This window comes from Mercenaria mercenaria, chromosome 2, assembly GCF_021730395.1.
Source record: "Mercenaria mercenaria strain notata chromosome 2, MADL_Memer_1, whole genome shotgun sequence".
In the NCBI taxonomy this organism is placed as follows: domain Eukaryota; kingdom Metazoa; phylum Mollusca; class Bivalvia; order Venerida; family Veneridae; genus Mercenaria; species Mercenaria mercenaria.
Window position 1 is genome coordinate 31908991 of NC_069362.1, and position 26772 is coordinate 31935762.

The 26772-nt window shown below is 37.2% G+C and overlaps 1 protein-coding gene across 2 annotated transcripts; it reads right to left on the reverse strand.

Annotated features, from left to right (window-relative positions):
* Nucleotides 1-77: 77 nt before the first annotated feature.
* LOC123563646 (mitochondrial uncoupling protein 4-like) lies at nucleotides 78-16081 on the reverse strand. Of its 2 annotated transcripts, XM_045356560.2 has the most exons (11): nucleotides 15734-16081; nucleotides 12040-12184; nucleotides 11520-11636; nucleotides 9473-9535; nucleotides 7779-7863; nucleotides 7062-7184; nucleotides 6629-6741; nucleotides 6090-6174; nucleotides 5811-5900; nucleotides 3657-3759; nucleotides 78-244 (listed from the first exon to the last, which is right to left on the reverse strand). In XM_045356560.2, the coding sequence occupies exons 2-11, from the start codon at nucleotides 12134-12136 to the stop codon at nucleotides 173-175; spliced, it is 948 nt and encodes a 315-aa protein (XP_045212495.2). In that variant the 5' UTR covers nucleotides 12137-12184; nucleotides 15734-16081; the 3' UTR covers nucleotides 78-172. The 2 variants fall into 2 exon arrangements, with proteins under 2 accessions (XP_045212495.2, XP_053390177.1); XM_053534202.1 differs by lacking the exon at nucleotides 15734-16081 and having other exon boundaries at nucleotides 12040-13248.
* Between the last annotated feature and the right edge of the window lie 10691 nt (nucleotides 16082-26772).

The window sequence follows — 26772 nt, forward strand, 5'->3', positions numbered from 1 at the left end:
AGCAACTGTTACTCCTACACAAATATGTCAGACCTTTTAGAACAAATATTAAATTTGTAGATGGCACAAGTTCATAGCATTATTGCACTTCACAAATTAATGTCCAAGAGATGTATCAATACAGCACAAACGTAAAATTACTATGAGAAATGAACATGATAATTGCATATCATTAGAATGAAACATGTCCTGTCATTCGTCTTAGTTGTTCGTAACTCAACCAGAATACTGCAAGCCATGGACCCTGGAAAGAGGAAAAGCAGAAGCCGAGTCTGTACAGTACTGAATCACATATACACAGAAAATAGTTCAGAATAAAGAACATTGTATTGTACAAATCCAGATGAATACAGGCTTGAATAAGACATGGACATTTTAGCTCCATTATACAAAGTATATGGAGAGGTATTCTACTCATTCCATTATCTGCATCCTTTGCTTGGTTAAAGGGTTGATGCATTTTTCCTTTGTTATTATTTCATGGATTTACTTAAACTTGCAATAGTTGTTCCTCATCATGACCCACATCATATGACTTAAGGCAATAACTCCTGCAACAATATTTTATGAATTGGTTCCCATTTTACTCCAGATTTCAGGTTAGTTTTGATGCACTTTTGCTCTGTCTCTTGTTACTTAATAGATTTGATTCAAACTATTGAAACAGTTGTTTCACATAATCAGCCACGTCTTCACTCGAGAGCCACCACTCCTGGACCATTATTTTTACTTTGAATTTCAGATTACAGTTTTAATGCACTTTATTTCTTTTATTACTTTGCTGATTGAGTCAAACTTGATTTAAAAATTTATAGTTCTACAACATATCATATGACACAGGATCCATAACTCTGGCACACATATTTCATAAATAATGCTCCCTTAGAACTTAGATTTTCAGGTTAAAGTTTGATGCATTTTCACTCTTTTCTTTTTTTTTTTTCCCCCCCGCTTACTACTACATGGATAAATGTCATTTAAACATTAGATGGTTGTCATATATCATCACTGATATTACAAATTACAACTCCAGTTTAGTATAACTGGAGGTAATTGTAAACAATGAATTCAGTAATATTTTCTACTATGTTAATTGATATTCAGACCTTTTGCAAATATATGAGAAAAATATGGGTTTTTTAAAAAAAAAAAAAATAGGCATCTTCCAGTAGGATATTCTTAAAGAAAAAGTGGAGCACATCATAAACAAATGCATAAGGAGCCTTTAGGTTTTTATGTACTTTTGCAAATAGTTGTTCCATCTCATATAACACAAGATGCATTACTTTGGGAGAATTATGTCTTCATGTCTTCCCCCCCCCCTCTGGGGGAGAATTGTAGAACCTTCAAACTTCATAGGGTTGTAGGGCTGCTGGAGTAGATGACCCCTATTGTTTTTGGGGTCACTCTGTCAAAGGTCAAGGTCACAGGGGCCTGAACATTGAAAACCATTTCCAATCGATAACTAGAGAACCACTTGACCCAGAATGTTGAAACTTAATAGGATGATTGGTCATGAAAAGTAGATGAACCCTATTGATTTTGGGGTCACTCCATTAACGGTCAAGGTCACAGGGGCCTGAACATTGGAAACCATTTCCGATCAATAACTAGAGAACCACTTGACCCAGAATGTTGAAACTTCATAGGATGATTGGTCATGAAGAATAGATGACCCCTATTATTTTTGGGGTCACTCTGTCAAAGGTCAAGGTCACAGGGGCCTGAACATTGAAAACCATTTCCGATCAATAACTAGAGAACCACTTGACCCAGAATGTTGAAACTTAATAGGATGATTGGTCATGAAAAGTAGATGAACCCTATTGATTTTGGGGTCACTCCATTAACGGTCAAGGTCACAGGGGCCTGAACATTGGAAACCATTTCCGATCAATAACTAGAGAACCACTTGACCCAGAATGTTGAAACTTCATAGGATGATTGGTCATGAAGAATAGATGACCCCTATTATTTTTGGGGTCACTCTGTCAAAGGTCAAGGTCACAGGGGCCTGAACATTGAAAACCATTTCCGATCAATAACTAGAGAACCACTTGACCCAGAATATTGAAACTTCATAGGATGGTTGGTCATGTAGAGTAGATGACCCCTATTGTTTTTGGGGTCACTCTGTCAAAGGTCAAGGTAACAGGGGCCTGAACATTGAAAACCATTTCCGATCAATAACTTGAGTATCACTTGACCCAGAATGTTGAAACTTCATAGGATGATTGTACATGCAAAGTAGATCAGCCCTATTGATTTTGGAGTCACTCCGTTAAAGGTCAAGGTCACGGGCCTGAACATTGAAAACCATTTCCGATCAATAACTAGAGAACCACTTGACCCAGAATATTGAAACTTCATAGGATGGTTGGTCATGTAGAGTAGATGACCCCTATTGTTTTTGGGGTCACTCTGTCAAAGGTCAAGGTAACAGGGGCCTGAACATTGAAAACCATTTCCGAACAATAACTTGAGTACCACTTGACCCAGAATGTTGAAACTTCATAGGATGATTGTACATGCAAAGTAGATCACCCCTATTGATTTTGGAGTCACTCCGTTAAAGGTCAAGGTCACGGGCCTGAACATTGAAAACCATTTCCGGTCAGTAACTTGAGAACCACTCGACCCAGAATGATGAAACTTCATAGGATGATTGTTCATGCAGAATAAATGACCCCTATTGTTTTTGGGGTCACTCCGTTAAAGGTCAAGGTCATAGGGGCCTGAACATTGATAACCATTTCCAATCAATAACTTGAGAACCTCCTGATCCAGAATGTTGAAACTTCATAGGATGATTGAACATGCAGAGTAGATGACTCCTATCGATTTTGGGGTCACTCTGTTAAAGGTCAAGGTCACAGGAGCCTGAACATGGAAAACAATTTCCGATCAGTAACTTGAGAACCACTTGACACAGAATGTTGAAACTTCATAGGATGATTGAACACGCAGAGCAGATGACCCCTATTGATTTTGGGGTCAGTCTATTAAAGGTCAAGGTCACAGGGGCCTGGTCATTTAAAATCATTTCTGGAAAATAACTTGAGAACCACTTGACCTAGAATGTTGAAACTTAATAGGATGATTGGACATGCAGAGTAGATGATCCTTATTTATTTTGAGATCACTTGATCAAAGGTCAAGGTCAAGGAGCCTGAACAGTGACTTGAGAACCACTAGGCCAATAGTGTTGAAATTTAGCAAGATGACTGGACATGCCAAGTAGATGATCCCTATTGCAGCCAACCAAACCATCAGTGTCTCTTTGACTTTCGCTCCTGACCCCTATTGACTTCTTGCCTATAGGACTTTGCATTGGGGGAGACATGTGCTTTTTTACAAAAGCAATTTCTAGTTATTTCTTGAGTTATGTCCCTTCTACATGTAGATGCACTTTGCCTCTGTTTAAACTAAATGGATTTGATTCAGACTTAAACTGTTGTCCAACATCCTTATCCACATCCGAGGTATTAATCTCTAGTGGTAGTGGTAGTGGCAGTTTTCTCAGCTCTGCCCTATTTCGCTTTACACCATGGAAATGGTGGAGCATACTGTCTCCCCTGATAGTTCTTGTTTAAATGCGCTGTGAGAAGTTTACTTCTTGTTAGGAATGTGAAACAATTTTAGCTTATAATACTTACCAAACGACAGTATGTTGGTACAAAACCTTTATAGAGAGCCATAAAACCTTCCTGTTTTACAGTCTTTATACAGCAATCTATGGAATTCTTGTATAGTACTGGCCTGAAACAAGAATTGAACGTCACATCAGTCCAGCTGTTTCATAACTGTGTTTATGAACTTACCACCCTGTCTGATAGTATACTATATTTAAATGTCAGTGCATGAATTGATAATCATGTTATTTTAAGAACTGATTTATGATGGCTCATTGATTAATCATGTTAGATATGAATTCATCATTACATATGCTTATGAATTGATGATCATATCTGTTCACAAGTCATTCATTCAAAAAATAATCATTTTAGTGTCAAAAATTTCTTATATTAATGTCTGTTCACGAATTAATTACCATACTGGCTACTGAAGTGATGATCTTACTGTTTCAGAAACGGTTGTTATTAGTAGAGTTCACATATTTATCAGCAAGTTAGTGCACGAATTCACCACCACAGAAACTTCTGAATCAATCTTACCAATTCAAAAAATTTATCGGGTTAGGTTAGAAATTCATCAACTTGTTCACGAATCAATCATTGCATTCAGGGTCTTGTGAACTGTCCATCTTGCCGTTTCCAAAGTTTGTTGTATTACATTGTAGTTCACCTATTACTATACGCTAATCTGGTCAGTTTCCCAATTTTACATCATTTAAGTACACAAATATACTGAACAAAATAAGTAACTTCCGCTGTGTTCCAGTTCAAATATATCTAAATATGAAAACAAGGGTTAAATTATTTTTATATGTATTGCAAGAGTATTGCAATGTGAATTTGTGTGGAACATTTTATGGCTACGTTTACGGAAAACATGAAATGGTTGATTAAATGTGGTACGAGTCGTACACCAACATCACACATTAATACCGGGTATGGCCACCTTGAGCATCGAGGACAGCCTGGCATCGTGACAAGTGCGTTGATTTCGGCCACTTCCGAATTAAGGCTTGTGTTAGTTCCTTGACGTTCGACGGTGGAACAGGGCGACGTCTAACACGCTGGTCCAATGTTCGATGGGATTCAGATCTGGGCTTTTGGCAGGCCAGTCATTAATAAATGCAATGTTATTCGTCCTGAGGAAATTTACAGTATCTCTAGCTATATGGCTTGTGGCATTATCCTGTAGAAACAGAGTGATATTGGCATTATTTTGAAAGAGTGGGATAACGTGCCTTCGCAAGAATCTCTTCTCGGTAGCGTTGGGAATTCCCATCGATCACGACGATAACCATCCATAATGTTTGCCCAGAACAAGACGGAACCTCCACACCCAAAATGTACATAGCAGTCGGCATAACGGTTATTTCTTCTACGGTATACTCGAACCCTGCCATCATTTCGATGAATAGAAAATCGACTCGTCAGAGAAGAGAACGCTATTCCATTGTTGTCTTAACCACCGATGGTGTGCCCAATTAACACGATTTACGCGGTGACGTCGCGTAATAACACAGATGCCGTAGGGACGACTTCCACGTAGACCACCCTCGCGCAGACGACAGTTTGGTCGAATATAAGGTTATGTGTACAAGGGGTGTTAGCGGCAGTCGCAGTGACAGCTTCGTAAGTGAGTGTTTATGATATACCGGTCTTGCTCAGGCGTCGTGACGCGCAGACTTCCACTACGTGATAAACCTTCGTACGCCCTGTTGCTTGAATAAGGTTTCGAATAGCACGGCTCGAACTGCCTACAACCTGTCGCAATACCAGCATTAAGCATGCCAATGGCACGTTCACGTAAATTTGATGGAATTCTAAGCATATCAAAAAGATATGTGTAATGCGTACAATCCAATTATAATTTGTTTTATTTGACACAATGTCATAATCGTTCGCCGGAATATGTGTATGCCATTTGACATGTTAATTTCTTTTTGTAACATAGAAATCGGAAGTTTCTCTTTTTTGTTCAGTATAGTTATCGTGTCAATTCAAGATGGGTTAAAGCGCAAGAATAACATACTGCAGTTACCTACTATGCATTTCATTAATGACTAAATAAGCGCTAAATAAGGTCAAGTTTTGGAAAAAAAATAAAGTGGACCACGTCTATCATTTTACTCGGTCCATAAACCCAGTATTGACTTGGCAACATATTATAAACCTTACCTGCCATTTTCTGTTGGTTGATTCATAACCCGAGTTTTCACTACGTCAGCCGGCGTACACATAATAGCTGCCACTAAACCAGAACAAGCACTGAAAGAAACCACAAAAGACGAGGTTGATACTTTTATTATCAACAGTGATTTGATCTGTCATTCCTACATTAATTATAAACCAGTCTAGGAAAGGAATTGAAAGAAAATCATGTAAGAGGAGACTAAGCCCGTATGATTTTTTTTTGAATTTTATTATATGTACAGGCAAAATAATAAAATTCCATACCTAGATATCCCGTGCACAATGTAGTTGTCAGGTAGTGATGTTTTGATGATTAACTGTCTTTTTACAGTATCGTATGTGACAAGATCTGAAAAACAACACAGAATGTCACTCACATTTTAACTTTGAATCTCAATCTAAAAAGATTTGGCAAAAACAAGTGTCTCATATTGTTTTTGTTTTTTTGTTTGTTTGTTTGTTTGTTATATGCGTTTAAACGCCGATTTTCAACAGTATTTCAGTTATGTAACGGCGGGCAGTTAACCTAACCAGTGTTCCTGGATTCTGTACCTGTACACACCTGTTCTCCCCAAATAACTGCCAACTTCCCCACATAAATCAGTGGAGGACGAATGATTTCAGACACAATGTCTTTTATCATATCGTCACGGAAAACATATGCCCCGCACAGGGATCGAACTCACGACCCGTAGATCTGCGCTCTCCCTACTGTGCTAAGCGGGCGGGCTCATTGTAGAATTGGTCACAATATCACTTAAATTGCTACATTATTTAAAATAGCTGATTCTGCCAAATATTACCTCCAACATTGACTAGAACACTTCTTTGTACATTTGGCACCCACCCACGCCATAATCCTCTTATACCAGATTCCCTGAATATTGTTCGAAATGCCTGAGCACAGCTTTTTACCCTGAAATATGCATGTCATTCACTGCACTCTCGGCTAATTTTAGTCTAAGAGACAGTCAACAAAACAATTAGTAATTTTATAAGCACATGTGCTGTTTCTCTTAATTGTCATAACGAGCAAATTTAGTCATTCTTGAATGAACTATTTTGGATACACAGAATTAGAGAAAATGTGAAGAAATGCCGAAAATAACTACATGTACCATTTTTAGGCTTTGGTGAGACTGTCTTTACCTTTTTTTTCGGAAACACTCGTAAAAAAATCGGTTGCCTCCGCAGACAATCTTGTCTAGTCGTAATAAGCATTACTCGGTAACGTACCTGACTGGTTTACCCTCCAATCGTCGACGTCCTTCCATTTGCATCTGGACTTTGACTAGATCTGTCGGACTGGCGGCGAACTGACCGAGAGCTCCGCACGTTCCACTAACAATCACTGATTTCCTGATGTAATTGACAGATCAATTTAGTGAATAATGTTTTCATTGAAAAGGTATGAAAATTGGTACAGAAAGAAACCCGGCCCTCCTGCGTTAAGTACAGTGCATTTTGAAGCCACAGTGGGCGCTGGAAATATTTTTGTCTACGAACAGACCTTGTTTAGCTGCTGAAGTAATTGAGGAAAGAGCTTAAAGGAAGCAATACAACTTACTCTGAATACTGATGCAATGGCGGTCATGTAAGACATAGCGAATCACATATTAAAGTTAACATATTTTTTATAAACAACTGATGTTGTTTTTTATTGTTTAGAACTGCTCTCAGGCACTTTTCTCTCATCGATTTTGGTTCGAGTCTCATTTGGGGCGTATTGTTTTTTTTTTTTCATTTGAGGAAGCCATCCATTTGGCTTCCAGAATATCGATGGTTACACCAATGTGCCGGTCTGTGATGAAATAATGCACCTGGGATCTTCCTCTACCATCAAATGCTGAGAAGTCGACATATGACCTGTAATTGTGTCAGTGTGACTTTAAATCCAACTACAACAACAACAAAACTGTTGTCACATCAAGATAGTTATATTTTTTTTCTTACCAAAGCGGAAATGAACCATCTTCATTCTTTTGAAACACGTGGTCCCGTAATCCTTCATATATTACCATTCGAAAACCGGAGTATACTGGAACCAAGTGCGGAAATAATTATGTTAACATTATAACTGCCAGTTTGCGTATTTGAAAGCTAAATCATTTATTCAAGCTAAAAGCAGAAATGAAAACGTAAGAATTAGAGACTCCACCACTTTTGTAAACTAGCTGCATGCTTTGTTACTAGAGGACGCGACAGCTTTTCCTAAGCTTATCTTTCACGTTTTCGAGGTCTTCGCCCGTTTCTGTACTAGTATATATACCTTTTTCATCTTTAGTTGCATTAAATTTCATAACAAAATCAGTAATTTTATTTCCAACAGCAGTGCAGTATTTTATAGTAGTTGTAAGATGGTATTACGCATAAACAAATGGTCTTTCAGATACACTTACGCTCCGCCATTGATAATTAAGTGGATGAGGAATATATAGTGTTGCCCTTGTCTGTCAGCATGTATGTATATATATATTGTATGTGTGTGTTTCGAACGCCTTTTCCGGCCGAGAACTTTGTCGTGCCGCACGATTGGATTTCTTAAAAATAATTTTACACAAATGACCATCATGATGTCCATGCGTCAGTGCTTATTTGGTCCATAAACGATACAGGTAACAGTTTAATTGTTCGATTCTGACCCAGAACTTTAAGAGCTCAAACGTCAAGGTCAATGCGCAAGATTTTCACTCGTAAATTATAGCAGTTAAAGTATCATGTCCGGTGCGTCACTATGTTTAAAAATCACTTGGCACAAGTAACCACCATAACCAGAATTGTTATGTGCAAAACCCAGACCCTAGCTCAAAGGTCAATGTCACAATTAGAGGTCAAAGATCATGTTAATGTCATCTTTGGTCCCGTCAATAGCCGCTTTCATACATGGATGGATAGTCAAATAACTAAGATAACTGGGAAAGAAAGTCACAACAGACGCAGACTCATCTCTCAAAAATCATGATCACATTTTGAGGTCAAATATTTTGTCCTTTTTTTGTGTCCAGTCTGTCACTTCTATATACAATGTAGATATTTAGATTACTCAGAATAGCAATTCGTCATGTAATAATAAAAGAGATGCCCCTTGCGATACATATACCCTAGCTCGATCAAAGTGCTCGGAAAATCGTGTGCGGCCGAGAAATTTGTGGTATTTTGGAATAATTTGGTAAAAATGTCCACCACGCAAAGACATAGGGCATATACATCTGTCTGTACATTACACAGCGGGACATTTGTGTCGAATGGGTATAGTGGACGCAACTTGACCCCGATGGTTGACCTTTGTATTATAATACATAATTAGGCACAACCTGTTATTGAAAAGGAGTGTACGTTAAACACGAGCTGCACGAAAAAAGGAAATATAAATTTTTGCAAATATAAATTAGTGTATTGGAAAGTTTTAACTGGTCAAATGTAAGTATATATACTTTGATACTTCACTGTTTACAAACTAATTCCATATAAATATACACGGCTACCCTAAGCACCCTTGATTTCTACAATGAAATTATCTATATGAATAATCAGCCTAAGGTCAACCATCGCGGTCAAGTTGCGACTACTATAGATTTCTAGCTATCTACTTTTGGGATAATATTCTGTATAAATGTAAACTCTCACACACTTATCATAATTCTTACCTATCTGTCTGTAAAGTGCAGGTGAAATTCCTTGCCATAATTTAAACAGTCCTTCTTCTGTTACTGAAAAGACAAATAAAGTAACGTATATTGTGTTTACTAAAACTTTGTATTTAGACTGTATAAAAACAGAAACATTTGAGCCACCTAAATACAAAGGCATATTCGCCAAGAACATAAATATAGTTGACATATTTAGTATCATAAGTATATTCATTGACTTATGGCATGTACACGCGACACATGGTGTATTCAAGTGACTCTTCTTCTTCTTTGTTCGCACTACACTGTCAGACTAGTAGCCTCGATGAAACTTGTGGTTTGCCGCAGATCCTCAATGCCTCCATACAGTTTCTGGAGGATTGAGGTATCTATCGGCCAAGTCGCAACTCGCTCCTGGTCATGCTTTTTACATTTCTGGAGTATATGCTCCGTAGTGTGATCTTCCTCACCACATGGACAGCTTGGTAATGGTGCCAGTCTGTATTTCTTGTACATGTGAGCACTGAGCGTGTTGTGCTCTGAGCGAAGTCTGACCAGCATCACTTGTTTAGACCGATCAATGAGATGAAAACATCTTCCTCTATTCTTGGTCTCGTTAGTACCTTGATGATGATGACTTTCTCCTTGAAGCTCACAGGTGTTGTTGATTGATCTGACGAGCTCCTAGCTTAGCCAGTTGGTCTGCTCTTCATTGCCTGCTGGTCCACAATGGGATGGAATCCACTGAAGTGCTAGTTTGCAGGTTATACTCAGGCTCTGCATTCTCCTGGCTAGCTGTGGAACTTTATTGTTGATCAGAGCTTCCATGACAGACAGTGCATCTGTGAGGAAGACGACTGATAAGCTTTCTTCTACCGAGTCTTTAATCATTGAGACAGCCTTCATGAGTGCTTCAGTCTCTGCCTTGTAATTTCTGCAGTGTTTTCCTGTACCTACATGTAGTGTTTCTCTCTTGCCATATGCGTTTAAAATAAAACCTCCTGCTCCTCCATCTTTGATGACGCATGTGGCTGATCCATCTGTATAGACATGAGTCCATGTTTCCGGAGAATAGTCTTCATTGATCATAGCCAGTGTGAGGCTCTTCCGAATACCTTCATCCTCTTGTTTCCCGCAGTCAAGATGAGGAACAGCAAGTCTCACAGTCACTGAAGACAGATCATTCCCTAGAGGGGATATAATGACTTCTCTACCTAGGCGAGTCTTTGGTATGTTCAGCTCAGTTTGGAACTCTCGATTGAGTTTCTTTGCCTCGCGAACAAAGCTGCTACGTTTGAGCCGAGTTTTGGTGTAGCCATCCAACTTGATTTTCATGGGATGGTCTTGAAAAGATATGAACTTCTCTGCTTGAAGCATGCCCTTTGCATGTCTCCAGTCTTGTAACGGCTGTGTACCTGTTAGCTTCTCCATGAAGGAGATCGGTTTAGACTTTGTAGCACTTGTCATGATCCGCAATGCTTGGTTTTGAAGCTTGTCTAGAACATGTTGGTTAGTTTTGGCAGTAATGGACCAGGCAGTTGAACTATACTCTAAATGGGGTCTCATTGTTCCCTGATATACTGTCTTGAGTATGTGCACTATGACTACACAGCCATTCAAGTGACTCGATCGTGGTGTGTTCGCGTGACTAATGGTGATATAAAGTTACTATCGATGCGTTCAAGCGACTCATCGTGTGTCTAAGTGACTCCTGGTGTGTTCAAGTGACTCGTGGTGTGTTCAAGTGACTCATGTAAGTTCAAGTGACTCACTGTGCGTTCAAATGACTCGATGTGTGTTCACGTTACTCCTAGTGCCTTCAAGTACTAGTAACTCCTGGCGCGTTCACGCGACTCCCGGTGCGTTCAACTCATGATTCATGATACGTTCACGTAACTCATGGTGCATTCATGCTTCCGAGTAGACACGTAAGGCTTTGAACAATGACAGCTGGTCACAGGGCATATGTTAAGTGCAGCTGTCATCTACTATTTTAATGCAACATAAAACTTCTTAATGTGGATTTTTTTTTTTGATAATCTGGTGACAATGACCAACAACTTACCAATGCCATGCATGATTTTCAGCATTCCTCTGTTGGAATGCGACACTGTGGTCCCCGCAATATTGATCTCCCCTTGAATCTGAAGTCGTGTCCGGGTTAAATCCAAAGGATATGTCACTGAAAACGGAAAAAAAAAACAAAAATTCAAATACACAAAAAATGCATAATTTATCAAGAAGAATTTCGTTCTTTTAAAAAAATCTTTTCATTTAGTTAAATCTATATCAGGACATTGCCAGTTAGATCACAAAATCTTCATGTTCTCAGTCGTGATTTAAACTGCATGAACTATAAAGAAAACAAGGATGCAGAAAACTGCATCTTTTGTGAAACAAAATAAAAAAGTCATTTCATTGCATACAAGTAAACATTTATTTGTATTCTTTTAATAAAATTATAACTACGACTGCCGAGCTTTAGTTGATCTTGAAACTTTAGGCGTTTTGTCCTCAGATAAAACCTGTATACACTACGAGTGACTTCCGTCCGTGAAGAGTGAAGCAATGTACTATAAACTCACCAGATTCTGCCACCATTGCAGATACTGCCGACAACACAAACTTGTAGGCCAGTCTTTCCCCGGGAGATGTTGTAACCTGGACATCGTCATCCGCCATGCCAGATTTTTTTTATACTAGTCCGTTAACATCAACAAGCATCCGACCCTAAAACAGTTAACGCTACAAATCAAATGTCTGTTCGCCGATCACTGCTAGATCAGTGACACACGAGTATATAAAATTATTTTTCGTGACGCTATTAAACGCGTTCGACAATAAGACTCTTCTATCGTGCCAATATGAAATCAGCACTTCTCTACATTTACTGGTACATGTACAAAGTTAGTGGTGGTCGACATTGAAGATTTTCCACTGTGACACCATCCATATCAGTAGGGAACAGTATTAAACGTGGTCGACACTAAAAAACTTTAGTGGCGAGGAATCAACAACGATCAATTTACGTGTACAATAGTAATCGTGTTCGACAATGAAAACCTGCGATGAGGAATCATCACCGATCAATTTACATCAACACTATTAAACACGGTCGACACTGAAAACATTCTGTGATGAGGAATCAGCACCAATCTATTTACGTCAACACTATTAAACACGGTCGACACTGAAAACATTCTGTAATGAGGAATCACCACCTATCAATTTACGTCAACAATATTAAACACGGTGGACACTGAAAAATTTCTGTGATGAGGAATCAGCACCGATCAATTTACGTAAACAATATTAAACACGGTGGACACAGAAAACTTTCTGTGATGAGGAATCAGCACCGATCAATTTACGTCAACAATATTAAACGTGTTCGACACTGAAAACCTTTTATGACCAGGAATCAGCACCGATCAATTTAGGTCAACAATATGAAACTCGGTCGACACTTAAAATATTCTATCGTGGACGCATTGGTCGAGAGGGCTAAGACGCTTTCCTACGGAGGTGAAGGCCCCTGGTTCGAATCCTGGCTACTCCCATTGCGGTGTGTCCTTGGGCAAGGCACTTTATCACGATTGCCTCAGTCGACTCAGCTGTAAATGGGTACCAGCATATTGCTGGGGGTGAGGTATAATTGGTTTTAACTGTTTTTAATATAGGGTCGCAGAAAAGCTCTGTAGAGCTTATGTTAATTGTTTCACCAAGCGACGTAAATAAAATTTACCTTTATTCTATGACGAGGAATCAGCACCTATAAATTTACGTCAACAATATTAAACACGGTAGACACTGAAACTCTTGTGACGAGGAATCAGCACCAGTCAATTTACGTCAACAATTTTAAACATGGTCGACACTGAAAATTTCTTTGGACGAGATATCAGCACCGATCAATTTACGTCAACAATATTAAACACGTTCGACATTGAAAATCTCTTGTGACGAGGAATCAGCACCGATTAATTTATGTGAACAATTTTAAACGTGGTCGACACTGAAAATCTCTTGTGACGAGGAATCGGCACCGATTAATTTATGTGAACAATTTTAAACGTGGTCGACATTGAAAATCTCTTGTGAAGAGGAATCAGCACCGATTAATTTATGTGAACAATATTAAACGTGTTCGACATTGAAAATCTCTTGTGACGAGGAATCAGCACTGGTTAATTTATGTGAACAATTTTAAACGTGGTCGACATTGAAAATCTCTCGTGACGAGGAATCAGCACCGATCAATTTATGTGAACAATATCAAACGTGGTCAACACTGAAAATCTTTTGTGACGAGAAATGAGCACGGATCAATTTACGTTAACAATATTAAACATGGTCGTCGTCGACACTGAAAATCTCCTCTGAAGAGGAATAAGCACGGATCAATTAACGTTAACAATATTAAACGTGATCGTCGTCGACACTGAAAATCTCTTGTGACGAGGAATGAGGACCGATCAATTTACGTTAACAATATTAAACGTGGTCGACATTGAAAATATCTTGTAACGAGGAATCAGCACCGATTGATTTATTTGAACAATTTTAAACGTGGTCGACACTGAAAATCTCTTGTGACGAGGTATCATCTCCGATTAATTTATGTGAACAATATTAAACGTAGTCGACACTGAAAATCTCTTGTGACGAGGAATGAGCACGGATCAATTTACGTTAACAATATTAAACATGGTCGTCGTCGACACTGAAAATCTCCTGTGAAGAGGAATGAGCACGGATCAATTTACGTTAACAATATTAAACGTGATCGTCGTCGACACTGAAAAACTCTTGTGACGAGGAATGAGGACCGATCAATTTACGTTAACAATATTAAACGTGGTCGACATTGAAAATATCTTGTAACGAGGAATCAGCACCGATTGATTTATTTGAACAATTTTAAACGTGGTCGACACTGAAAATCTCTTGTGACGAGGAATCATCTCCGATTAATTTATGTGAACAATTTTAAACTTGGTCGACACTGAAAATCTTTGTAACGAGGAATTAGCACCAATCAATTTACGTCAACAATATTAAACTTGGTCGATACTGAAAATCTTCTGTGCCGATGCATCAGGAAGCGTGGTTGGAATGGCAAAGGAATCACCAATCAAAATACATTATATAATTAATCCTAATCGAATTGTGCAAACAGTAACACTGAAATTGCTCAAAAACTCAAAGAGAAATCTGTAGTAAACAGAAGAAAACTTAAGCTTAATGGTAGTATGTTGGCATATTTCGCACAATAAAATAGATCAGAAAGACGTTTAGATCGAATCTATTTTTCATCAAGTGAACACCAGATGCCATATTTACTCGGGTGGCTTAGCCACGAGTGAAAAATATCTTAATCTTATAGCTATATGTAAAGGCTTTCTTTTTATTTTATGTCTTTTCAATGCGCCCTCGTGAAATTATTACGCCCGACGTATAACCGCCAATCGTGCATAAATAGTTTTAAAGCACTCTTTTGCTATAAATTATTTCGATTCTTATATGCCTTTAATCTAAAACAGTAGATAAAATAAAGTAGCGCTCTTTCTTGGTCGCAATAAAAACTTTGACGTCACCGCACGTTGACGTGACGTCATTCTAGCGTAAGCGTGTTTTAACAAAGACAAGCATAATAAAATTATTAGAATGGATTTTACTTGATCCGTGCAACCAGTGAAAATATATTCTAACACGATCCGATTCATTTTCCTTTTAAACAAAGAAGGCAGAAAACAGTGAATTATTATACAACAAATCACTGTTCTGACGTCACAATTATTACGTCATGGCGTCAAACGGCATAGCGGCGCGCTGGAAAAGAAACCGATTGAAAACGGGCAAAGTTTTAGTGAATGTCGTCAAGGATGTACTTAAAAATCCTTGGTAACGTGTTAGAATCGAAATAATATATCTCATTTAGTGATTTGCTCTTGAATAAATCATTGTTTGTCGTTCAGATGCGTATTATTATATCACTCGGGCTGAGCCCTCGTGATATACTAGTAATTCCTTCGCATCTGAACTCCAAACAATGATTTATTCAACGACAAATCACTGGATGAGATACATTATTTCTTAATTTGAAAATACAATAGAAGTAACAAAATATTTGAACTTTTTGCACATACGAAAAATGTGTTAGAATACTTCGATATGCCTTCACGGTGCCGGCAAAATAAAAGCCTTTTAAAATAACTGTTCGTCTTCGTGATATGAATACGTAACTATAATTTATGTTTAATATTCAATATTACCAACCTTAATCAAGGTTATCCAAACCACTGACATCTGTCCTATATTTTCAACTTAAATGTATGATAAGGGTATAACAAACTGTCACCGTGATGATGATGATTAACTCTCATCATACACGATATACGTCAAATAACTTTCAGAAACAAACTGTCGCAAAACATATGTATGTTGCAATTTAAATATTGGTTTTAAAAGTCAACGTTTACTTTCAGTGTACGATAGAATGGAATATTTAAGCACAGCTTAGTCCTTAACGGACATTCACTGCCACGTCAATGCAAATATACATGATCGATATAACTTTATTAACAATATTTATGAAATATTTGTATATTGCTCAACCAAACGGTTAACTTTGGCAAAAATACGGACCAAACTTTAAGGTCAGATGATTATTTATTTACACATATTTACATCGTTAGATTTTCACTAGAGATATTTCTTGAGTTTTTTTTCTATAATATATAGATATTTTAGCGTGTAAAGTACACATTTGATAAATAGGCTTTGCATAGAATGATATGAATATAGTAATATGCATTTCATATTTGTCAAAGATTATATATTTAGCCGAAAATCATAAAATGCAAGCTTGTAAAATTATTATACCTCCATTTTGCCTATCTCGGTTGAATGAATTCCGATGCTGCATTCATTTTTAAAACATGTGTTACGCACTGACGGTTGGGTAGTATCTTTAAGTGTAAAACAGAAATAAGATATCCTTCAATTTATAAATATATGATTATTTATTATCGATCAGCAATACTAGAGTCAAAACTCATATGACTTACCGATCTTAAACCATATACAATGTATATGGTTTCAGTTATGAAAATTAACTAGCCAGTGAAATTTTACCTCAAGCAAAGATTTGCATACAAAAAAGAGAATATTTCTGCATAACTTGAAATATATGCACATAGATAGAACATTATAAAACCTTTTTTAAACGTTTCGACGATGTCACTGAAATATTTAAAAGTCTAATAAATCAGTTTTACAGGATCTGAAAAAAATAATCCTCGTCATATTTTCTAAAACAATATATAATCATATTCGGGTTTAAATGTCAAAACTGAAAACAAATTGACGCTATTACTCTGCTTAAACGTAGGCAAGATGCCATATATATATTATTTCTTCCTTGTTTATAGTTGACTGATAACCTATCCCAAAAGGGGATATGATAGGTTGACAAAAATTTCGCCCCTTTTTCGTTAGAGGATAGGGCATTAATCCTGTGATGCGTGTGTATGTGGTCGCGCGGTCACATTTGTTGTTTTTTTTACAAAGGTGTCCCTTTTTAGTGCGGTGAGAAATGTTCAGTGGGAAGGACTCTAAGTGTGCTGGGGTTACAATTTCTCAGTGATCATTGTTGCAGATCAGTGTGGAGTGATCACAGCTCCGAGTACTTTTCACAGAACTGATCATCTAGTAGTGTTCACGGCACTGTGAGTACTACTTAAAGGGTAGTGTTTACGGTAGTGTATTGTGGGTATTGCTCACTGGATAGTGATCACGGTACTGTGAGTTCTGCTCATTGAATAGTGATCACGGTACTGTGAGTAGTGTTCGCATTACCATGAATACTGCTCACTAAGAAGTGTTCACAGTACTGTGAGTTCTGCTCACTGAGTAGTATTCACATTATCATGAGTAGTGTTCACAATACCGTGAGTTCTGCTCACTGAGTAGTGTTCACGGTACTGTGAGTACTGCTCACTGAGTAGCGTTCACATTACCGTGAGTTCTGCTCACTGAGTAGTGTTCACGGCACTGTGAATACTGCTCGCTGAGTAGTGTTCGCATTACAATGAGTACTGCTCACTGAGTAGTGCTCACATTACCGTGAGTTCTGTTCACTGCGTAGTGTTCACGGTACTATGAGTGGTACTGTGAGTACTGCTCACTGGGTAGTGTTCACATTACCGTGAATACTGCTAACTGAATAGTATTCACGTTACTGTGAGTACTGCTCACTGAGTGGTGTTCACATTACCGTGAGTACTGCTCACTGAGTAGTGTTCACGGTACTGTGAGTACTGCTCATTGGGTGGTGTTCACATTGCCGTGAATACTGCTAACTGAATAGTATTCACGTTACTGTGAGTACTGCTCATTGGGTGGTGTTCACATTGCCGTGAGTACTGCTCACTGAGTAGTGTTCACGGTACTTTGAGTACTGCTCACTGAGAAGTGTTCACGGTACTGTGAGTACTGCTCACTGGGTGGTGTTCACATTACCATGAGTACTACTCACTGAGTAGTGTTCACGGTACTTTCAGTACTGCTCACTGAGTAGTGTTCACGGTACTGTGAGTACTGCTCACTGAGTAGTGTTCACGTTACCGTGAGTACTGCTCACTGAGTAGTGTTCACGGTATTGTGAGTACTGATCACTGAGTAGTATTCATGTTACTGTGAGTACTGCTTACTGAGTAGTGTTCATGACCGTAAGTTCTGCTCACTGAGTAGTGTTCACGGTACTGTGAGTACTGCTCAGTGGGTAGCGTTCACATTATCGTAAGTACTGCTCACTGAGTAGTGTTCACGGTACTGTAAGTACTGCTTACTGAGTAGTGTTCACGGTACCGTGAGTACTGCTCACTGAGTAGTGTTCACGGTACTGTGAGTCCTGCTCACTTAGTTGTGTTTACGATTCTGTGAATACTGCTCACTGAGTAGTATTCACGGTACTGTGAGGCCTGCTCAATTAGTAGTGTTCACGGTACTGTGAGTACTGCTCATCGGGAATGCACTTAAGGACATGTTTATCATTTATGCCAATTTATGCTGGCAGCCTGATAAACTTCAGACCTTTACAAACATTTTGGTATATAACTTGCCTTGTTAAAAATGGACCCGGGTTCAACTTTTTAAATGGCCTAATTGTCGCCCTACCATAACGTCTTTTATATCATTATCTAGAGGAAAGAAAACAAAATCCAATGCCGACAGAGTTATAACTCTATGTTAAGATGTTGAAATAGTAAGAAATCGCAGTCTACAATTTTATATTTCGAAAACACTGTTAAGAAGGGAAACAAAAACGTTTTCTAGTGCTTCTGTATGTTAACAAATATTGTACGAATTGATAAATGTTTATACAAATGTACACAGATTCTCGCATTTTTTGAGTATTTAGTGTCTGGCAGAAATGAGACGCCACTGTAAGATGTTTTGTGATAAACGCAATGACTCAATGGTGATAGTACGATAGTGCGACAACACAATGACACGATGCGACACTGTCATAATCGTGACTTCGTGCTGTCAGGCAGGTATTCACTATCGTGCGGTCACTATTGTATTATTCTAATGTCGTTAAGATATTGTTGGACTACCAATATCATTATGTCGTTCTATCACAAAACGATGTCACCATAGCGGTACATAACGGTCACCGCGATAATGTCATAGTATTTTTTGTTTATTGCTTAAGTGGACCAGACACAAGATTATCATGGGTCAGATAGACACGTCGCTAACAACAAAACTATTTAAACCTAAACTTTATTCAATTAAAGGCACTGACAGATTTTGGCTAAAAAAAGATCTTTCATTCAAATTGAAGTTTAGCCATATTATGAACATTAGAATATGAGTTTTTGTTTAAACTATTTTAAAAACGCCAAATCAAGAAAAAAGATGACCGCGTCGGATAGGTATTTATAATCGAGGCAGTTTACGTCGAGTAAAGCGTTACAAACGTTTTTCGATTTCCATCGTAAAAAGTAGTCACGTGAAGAACAACTAATTCTCATGTGTTTCCGTAACATATAGTCCGTCAGTAATTACGTTTTAAAACCTGATATCTAAAAAAATCTTTTTTGTTGTTGTCGAAGATCTGGAGGCCAGCGACTAATACGTCAATATTGAATTGCCCCTATTGGATGTACGCACGTATCGAGTGTTCTATATACTGATAAAAGGTTAGGGTTAGGTTTAACATAGGTTTAATAGAAAACATTCAATGCGTGCGTACACTCAACGCGGGAGATTTAATGCCAACCGCGCTTAATACGGTGTTCACGTCGAATTTCAACATTCCATTTTAGTGAACACAATAAATTTGCCTATACAGACAGTACCTGTATTACAATTGTACAATAAATTAGTATTGTTCTTCGAAAATAAATAACAACTACCCTGCAAGTACTGGTGTTGTGGTAAGAATGACTTTGAAAGACATAAAGACATGCTGGGGTTGAAAAACACGTGTGTACGGGTCTCTATAGGGATTACAAAGACAACCTCTGGTCTTGCTACTAAGATAATCGTGCGATTTAGCAAAGATCTGATAATGCAGCCAGCCAGTCAAATCACCTCATCATAGTAGTGTTTGGTTTTTACTGAAATTCGTAAAAGCTGGGCAAAACATTTTTCTTGCGTTTCTGGTCTTCCTTAATATCTTGATATTTGATATAGATAGCAGTAATGTGACAAGCAAAGATTAAGCCGAGTAAAAAAATGTTCAAGGAATTGACGACATGACATAAAATACATAGTTTACGCGATTTCATTGTTTTTAAGTTGAGTGTAGAGGATAATAATCTGCCAATATATCTATTTTAGCTATCACCAGTGGTAGGCGTCTCGAATGCTGGCCAAATCGGAAGTTGTTGTAAAGCAACCTATATCTCCAACAAATATTCAGTGACATGTGGACCTAATAGTAGGCAATATAATGCCTCCTTAAGGAGGTAACCGGTCTACATCTGTAAACAAAGGTTTTTATATATCAAAATGTTCGTAAGGAACTGTAGATTATAGAACTGCTTGATGCAGTTGCAATTTCTGTGGTAGATTCCCGATATTCAAGATGGCGTCCAAGATGGCCGCCAAAATAGATAGGTTTACATTTATTTACTTTTCCGTGTAAAATAATAGCTTATATTGTATTATTAAGCTGATACTGACTGGATAGTAACATATAAATAAGAAAATGCAGTAATATAGAGAAAAGAAGCAAATAATACTATAATTAAGGAAGTTCAGGTCAAAAACAAACAGAAATAGTACATTTTATAAGGGTTTCCAAACGGTTTTGCTCTGTATATATTCAATATTGCATAAATATATTAACTACAGGTGGTCCCGTTTAATACTTTTTAAACATTATTGATTTATGGTACACAACATACATTTACTTTCCAAGCTGGTTATTTATCCGTGTATTTGACGTAGTTATTTCCCTTGTTACCATTTATGCCATGAAAAAAATCTGAGAAAGAAAACAACTATAAAGTATAGGCGCATAAATAATTTCTTGTAAGGACAATCTTCTTTTAAGATGTACTGTCCATATGTAGATTTTGAACTGAATTTAAGAGTCATAACTTGTTCATACAAAAGTGGTGGTATATATGAACAGAAACAAGAACACCTCCATTTTCAGACAATTTAAGGAATGGCATCCTTCGTACGAAGTACAAATGCAAGTCATATGTAACTCATACAACTCTAGAAACTAGTACATTTATACAGAAACATTGTATAAAAATCCAAGCGGTCTAGGAGGGCTTGATTCCATTTTTATGTATTTATCAATGAGTAGTTCCATAGTAGCTTTTGATCACTTTTTGGAACTGAAAACCCAAATTGCCTAAAATGTCTAGAGGTACGTCCAAGGATAATTTATAAATCTAAGAATCACTTGGGTAATTTGCTCAAGATGTGAGTCTCACGGCTTCACATGTATCGCTCAGATATAAGGACAAACTTGTTGAGGACATCAACTATGGTGTGGGAGAGGTAATTGATTTGAAGTTAGCAACATTAACCAATCCACTAAGGAAGTTCTTATTCCAAATTAAATTGTCTTTCTCGTTATAATGTCTCTATTTCTGTACTGTATTTTCCTTTTTCTCTTTTTGCTGACAGATCTTAATTTGTTTTGACAAGTTAAATTCTTTCTGCAATTGTTTAAAATCATATCAGATCAGGGCACAGCAGTTCATGAATATTATGTTTTTACATTCAACAGGGTATGTTTCAAAACAGAAATTAAATATATCTTCTTAGTATTGTCTTGGTTGTTTCTTGGTGATATTAATATCTGCAATGTCTAATCATGTTACCTTGAAGTACAAAACAGACTTGACAAATCTAAGTATGCAACGAAGAGAATATTTTCAAAGATGCTTATTGGCGGCTGTAAAAATTCTCCCCACACTGTTGTATTTTCTGTTCCGTTTTAATCAAAGGGTCCATTCAAAGACTATATATGATAGAGATCTGCTTTAGTTAGATGTGTCAGGCGTGTTGCACATTTCATTTTTGCATTTGAAAACTCAGTCACATGTTTTATTATTTTCGGTTGTTCTATGCTTTCATAAGATCTGCTTATCGAGTCTCTTAATGAAGCAATAGTAACAGATTAGATATAGATACCAACTTCAATCAGTTTGTGTCATGTAAACTGTGAACTGATGAATGTTACAGTTGAGTCTATCATTTACCCAAGTTGCTTTATCTGTTATGAAATACACCCAATTTGTGTTGACAAAGAGTGCAATGTTTAAATGCATTTTCATAGGACAATCCTGATTATTTGATATAAAAGGAATTAAAACATTGTTGTCTTGAAACTAAAATCTTATTCAATATCAAAAGGTCAAGTTGTACAGAGGTCAAAATCAGTATTACAGGCAATTCAAAACTATCAAACACCTCATCCAACAAAAAATAGGTTATCTTATAAAACATATATCAAGAACATTCTTGACATCAAACAGACTAGTAAAATTAACTCGGAATGCATTGGTTAAGCAAACATCTGAATAAACAGTTTCAGTCTGGGGTTTTTTTTCTGGAGTTTCTGCACTCTCACTGACCCAACTATGTAAGAATACCCAACTATGGCTGATATTGTCTTTGACCCCAGAGGTATCCTGAAACTTATCCAAAACCTAAAGGTGGATAAGGCTGCTGGCCCAGATTTGATTAAGCCCATTGTCCTGAAGGAGCTCTGATTTGAGATCCTTGACATAGTACAAGTTAAAGCATACCTTCTAGGGTACATCTATTTAATAAATATAAAATGACCATCTTGTAAAATTTTGGTTGCAATGTCTGTTTTATACTGCCAAAAAATACCAGGTAAGTATTTACGCTAGTTATTTAACATAAATTGTTAAATCCAACAACAAATTAAATCTGTCATTGGCAAACTGCCTCTTAATGGTGCATTCTTCATAATTCCACAAAAATTCAGTAAGAACCCGATTCTTATTTCATAAGTTTTAACTGACAGGTTTAATTGGGAAGGTCATGATAAGACCACAATCAGATGATAAAGGCAATTTATTTATCAGACTAATTTATTGTGGCGTACTTTACAGGAATGACGTGACATACTGATATTATGAAGTGTGAAAATATTTAATTAAACATTTAATTCTTCGCTCAACATAATCCTTTGAAACAAACTGAAAACGGTCCATCATTTTGCTAGACTTTGGCTCCAAAAATTACAGACAAAATAAGTATAGGTAAGAGGTTCTGATAACCGGGAGCCCGGTTATCAGAACTTCTTACCTACTTATTGGCAAATATGTGGGGGTAAAGAAATCTGACCTTCCTAATTAACCATGAAATTGCTGTTGTCAAACACATTTGTGTCTTCAGAGGTAAGCCGAGTGCGAATTGCGTCATTTATTTTGTCTGTAATTTTTGGTGACAAAACAGATGTGAATGCCTAGCAAAATGGTGGACCGTTTTCAGTTTGTTTCAAAGGATTATGTTTAGCAAAGAATTAAATGTTTAATTAAATATTTTCACACTTCATAATATCAGTATGTCACTGCATTCCTGTAAAGTACACCACAATAAATGAGTCTGATAAATAAATTACCTTTATCACCTGATTGTGGTCTTATCATGACCTTCCCAATTAAACCTGTCAGTTAAAAATTACGAAATAAGAACCGGGTTCTTACTGAATATTTGGGGAATCATGAAGAATGCACCATTAAGAGGCAGTTTGCCAATAAATGATGTAATTCACACTCAGCATACCTCTAAAGACACAAATTTGTTTGACAACAGCAACTTCATGGTTAATTAGGAAGGTCAGATTTCTTCACACAAACATATGTGCCAATAAGTAGGTAAGATTGAGAAAGAATAGTTTAACTTAGAGGTTATTTCTAAGGTCACGGAGTTTCATTGGCCAGCTTGTAATTACAACAGCTTTCGGCATCAGTAGCTCATTCAAGTGTGACTTATTGAATTAAGATATTCCTTCTCAAGAGAAGGAATAATTACTGAATTTTCAAAGATCCCTAAATATTGGTCAGCTCCTATCGGAATGGACGAAGGAAAATGTTGCCGCATAGTTTAAAAAAAAAAAGGTGATACTAGTGACTAAGCCCATATCTCTAGCGTGTGTTCTGTGCATCACTCAGAACGGAAATAACGTAAAATTGTAGGTGACGCGTTAATAAAAAGCTATCATACATAAATAATATACATTTTCTTTATATATACCAGCAAATACGTAATCCATGATATAGTCGAAAAATAAGAAAGGTGCCATTAGACGATTAAAATTAATGATGACCCAACTAAGTAATCTTGACCAAGTTCTCTTATGTAACATAGTATATTGTGCACCAAAGTGAACACAAAAAATTCAATATTTCGAGTTTATAGATAGCAACGTATATTAAACCATAACTGGCATAACTGGCATGCTGGACTCGATTGATTCCGTCCTGGGATTTTTCAGGACTAGTCCTGATTTCAGGCTTTTGGTTGCCAGAATTTCCTAATATCACTCCCCTGGAAAAGGACATTTCAGGCTTACGAAAGTAGATTTTCAGGCTTTACATATTTGAATGAACCCCATACTTGTTCATTCTGCCTTTGCGGGATAGGGCAGCTGAAAGGTCTCGAGACTTACTTGTAAACAATATAGGTAGGCATCTCTGACAAAGCAAGAATGTTTTACTAATTTTGCAATTTCAATTATTTACGCAGCAAGGGATTACAATGGTCAATTTCCAAGCATTTTGTGTAATTGACGTAGAAGACACCTGACAAGAAATAAAGCCTATCAGCCAGACATTTAACACAAAGACTGGTCGACAAGAATTACCTTTCTGACATAGAGTAAAACCGTATATTCTATGTAATAAGGAACTGTTAGCCATTTTCTTACTTCCCATCAAATGATTTTATACCTACAGGCAATTGTTCGTTCCACATTGTTCAGTACAAGTAGGAGAGACTCTTATGGAGGTTGTAGTATTTTTAACATTTAAAACACACGCAACGCATTAAAGATTCCACATTATATCATCAATGAAAATTCACTCCAGTGTACCTTATTACGTCTGTATGTCCTAACGAAAGTCGTCAAAACCTAGGAGTTCAAAAATCAAAACACAATTTTTTGCTGCCGCGGATCATGACGCTTGGATTTTCTTTGTTTACTTCAAAGTAAGTGTGTTTTTAATTTGCGTGTTGTTTAAGCGCTACTGTTTACGTAGATACCATTAATTTCAAGTCAAATCACGTGATCATATTTGTTCGAACTCGTAATGAAACTATCACTATGAATTTCCAAGCATTATTTCCTAATTCGCTACGCTCAAACAAAAATAATTTATCTATTCCACAATCAAAGAGAATCAACGGGAGCAAAAAGAACAGATTCGTAAATTGAGCCGCGCCATGTGAAAACCAACACAGTGGCTTTGCTACCCGAATGGTTCCAGACCAGCCTGGGCATCCGCGCAGACTGATCAGGATTCATGCTGTTCGCTTTCATAGTCTATTGCAATTAGAGAAACTGATAGCGAACAGCATGGGGTCTGACCAGACGCGCAGTCTGGTCTGGATCCATGCTGGTCGCAAAACCACTATGTTGGTTTTCTTATGGCGCGGCTCAATTAACATTTAGGCGTTATTATCTGCATTGCCATAGTACAACACTCAATTTTAGTCCTATATCAATTCATTAATTTCTACATGAAAACATATACGGTTATGAATACATTTTTCGGGTCATTATGCTGCGAAGCACCTGCTCAATCCCACTTCACTCCGACGTGGGAAGGGGTAGTATAAAGAAACCAAGTTCTTCTTATGCCCCGACACCAATTTCACAAAATTTATTGCCGAAAAAATACATCAATCAAAATTATTTAACGCACGAAAAAATTATACATCCAGCACGAAATACGGTAACAGTACCGTAATACCTCGTTTTCTTTAAAACTAGGGTACACATATGTAATAAATACTCATAACAAGCAAATATTTAATTACTAATGTCGTCCACACATTTCCTTTATTACTGTTTCGTGAATTCAGATTTTATATTTTCAGCCTAAACATTTTTCACAAGACTTTTGTTTCTGTATCATTATTTACTTAATTGTTTCCAAGAATGTAGTAATAATTTCACGGAAATTGTAAGTTTTGAAAAGAAGATGATTGTGATATTACAAACATGCAACAGATGGCCAGCAATAACTTTTAGCAATCACCTTGGGCTAGAAATCAATATAATGCTTACAGCATTTTCCTGTAACTGCAATATTCAAGAGAATTTGCCGTAAATTCAGCTGGCTGAAGAATGAAATAAGAATATGTTAAAATAGCTTCATCGTTTTGAAATTGTGCATAAGTCAAAGTTTGTCCTCAGCAGTATGCAGTTTAGGGTATTTACTGGAAAGTGCTTTGCATATATTCCGTTTTAAACACGTATGCACACATGTTTACTTTGCTTAAGAATTGAATAAGTTTGTCCTCAGCAGCCTGATCAGTTCCTAGGCATTTTAGAGTATTTGCTGCAAGGTGTTTTGCATATATTCCGTTGTAACACGTATGCACACATGTGCACTTTGCTTAAGAATTGAATATTTTCTGTACGTTTATCATGTGTTTATACGGATATAAACCACATTGGGACTTCTTGCAAATTCATGAATCGCGCTAGTGGTTCTCGGACGATTACCAAGAAGCCTTCCAGTGTGGTTCTAACTCATATAAACGCACAAAAAATAGCATTCAATTTTTATATTTACATT

Coding starts and splice junctions, on each gene's coding strand:
- LOC123563646 (XM_045356560.2), bottom strand. CDS start 12,136: ATGGCGGATGACGATGTCCAGGTTACAACATCTCCCGGGGAAAGACTG. Junction 7,864..9,472: donor TGCACTTTACAGACAGATAG/GTAAGAATTATG, acceptor ACTTGGTTCCAG/TATACTCCGGTTTTCGAATG. Junction 245..3,656: donor TACCAACATACTGTCGTTTG/GTAAGTATTATA, acceptor TCCTCTTTCCAG/GGTCCATGGCTTGCAGTATT.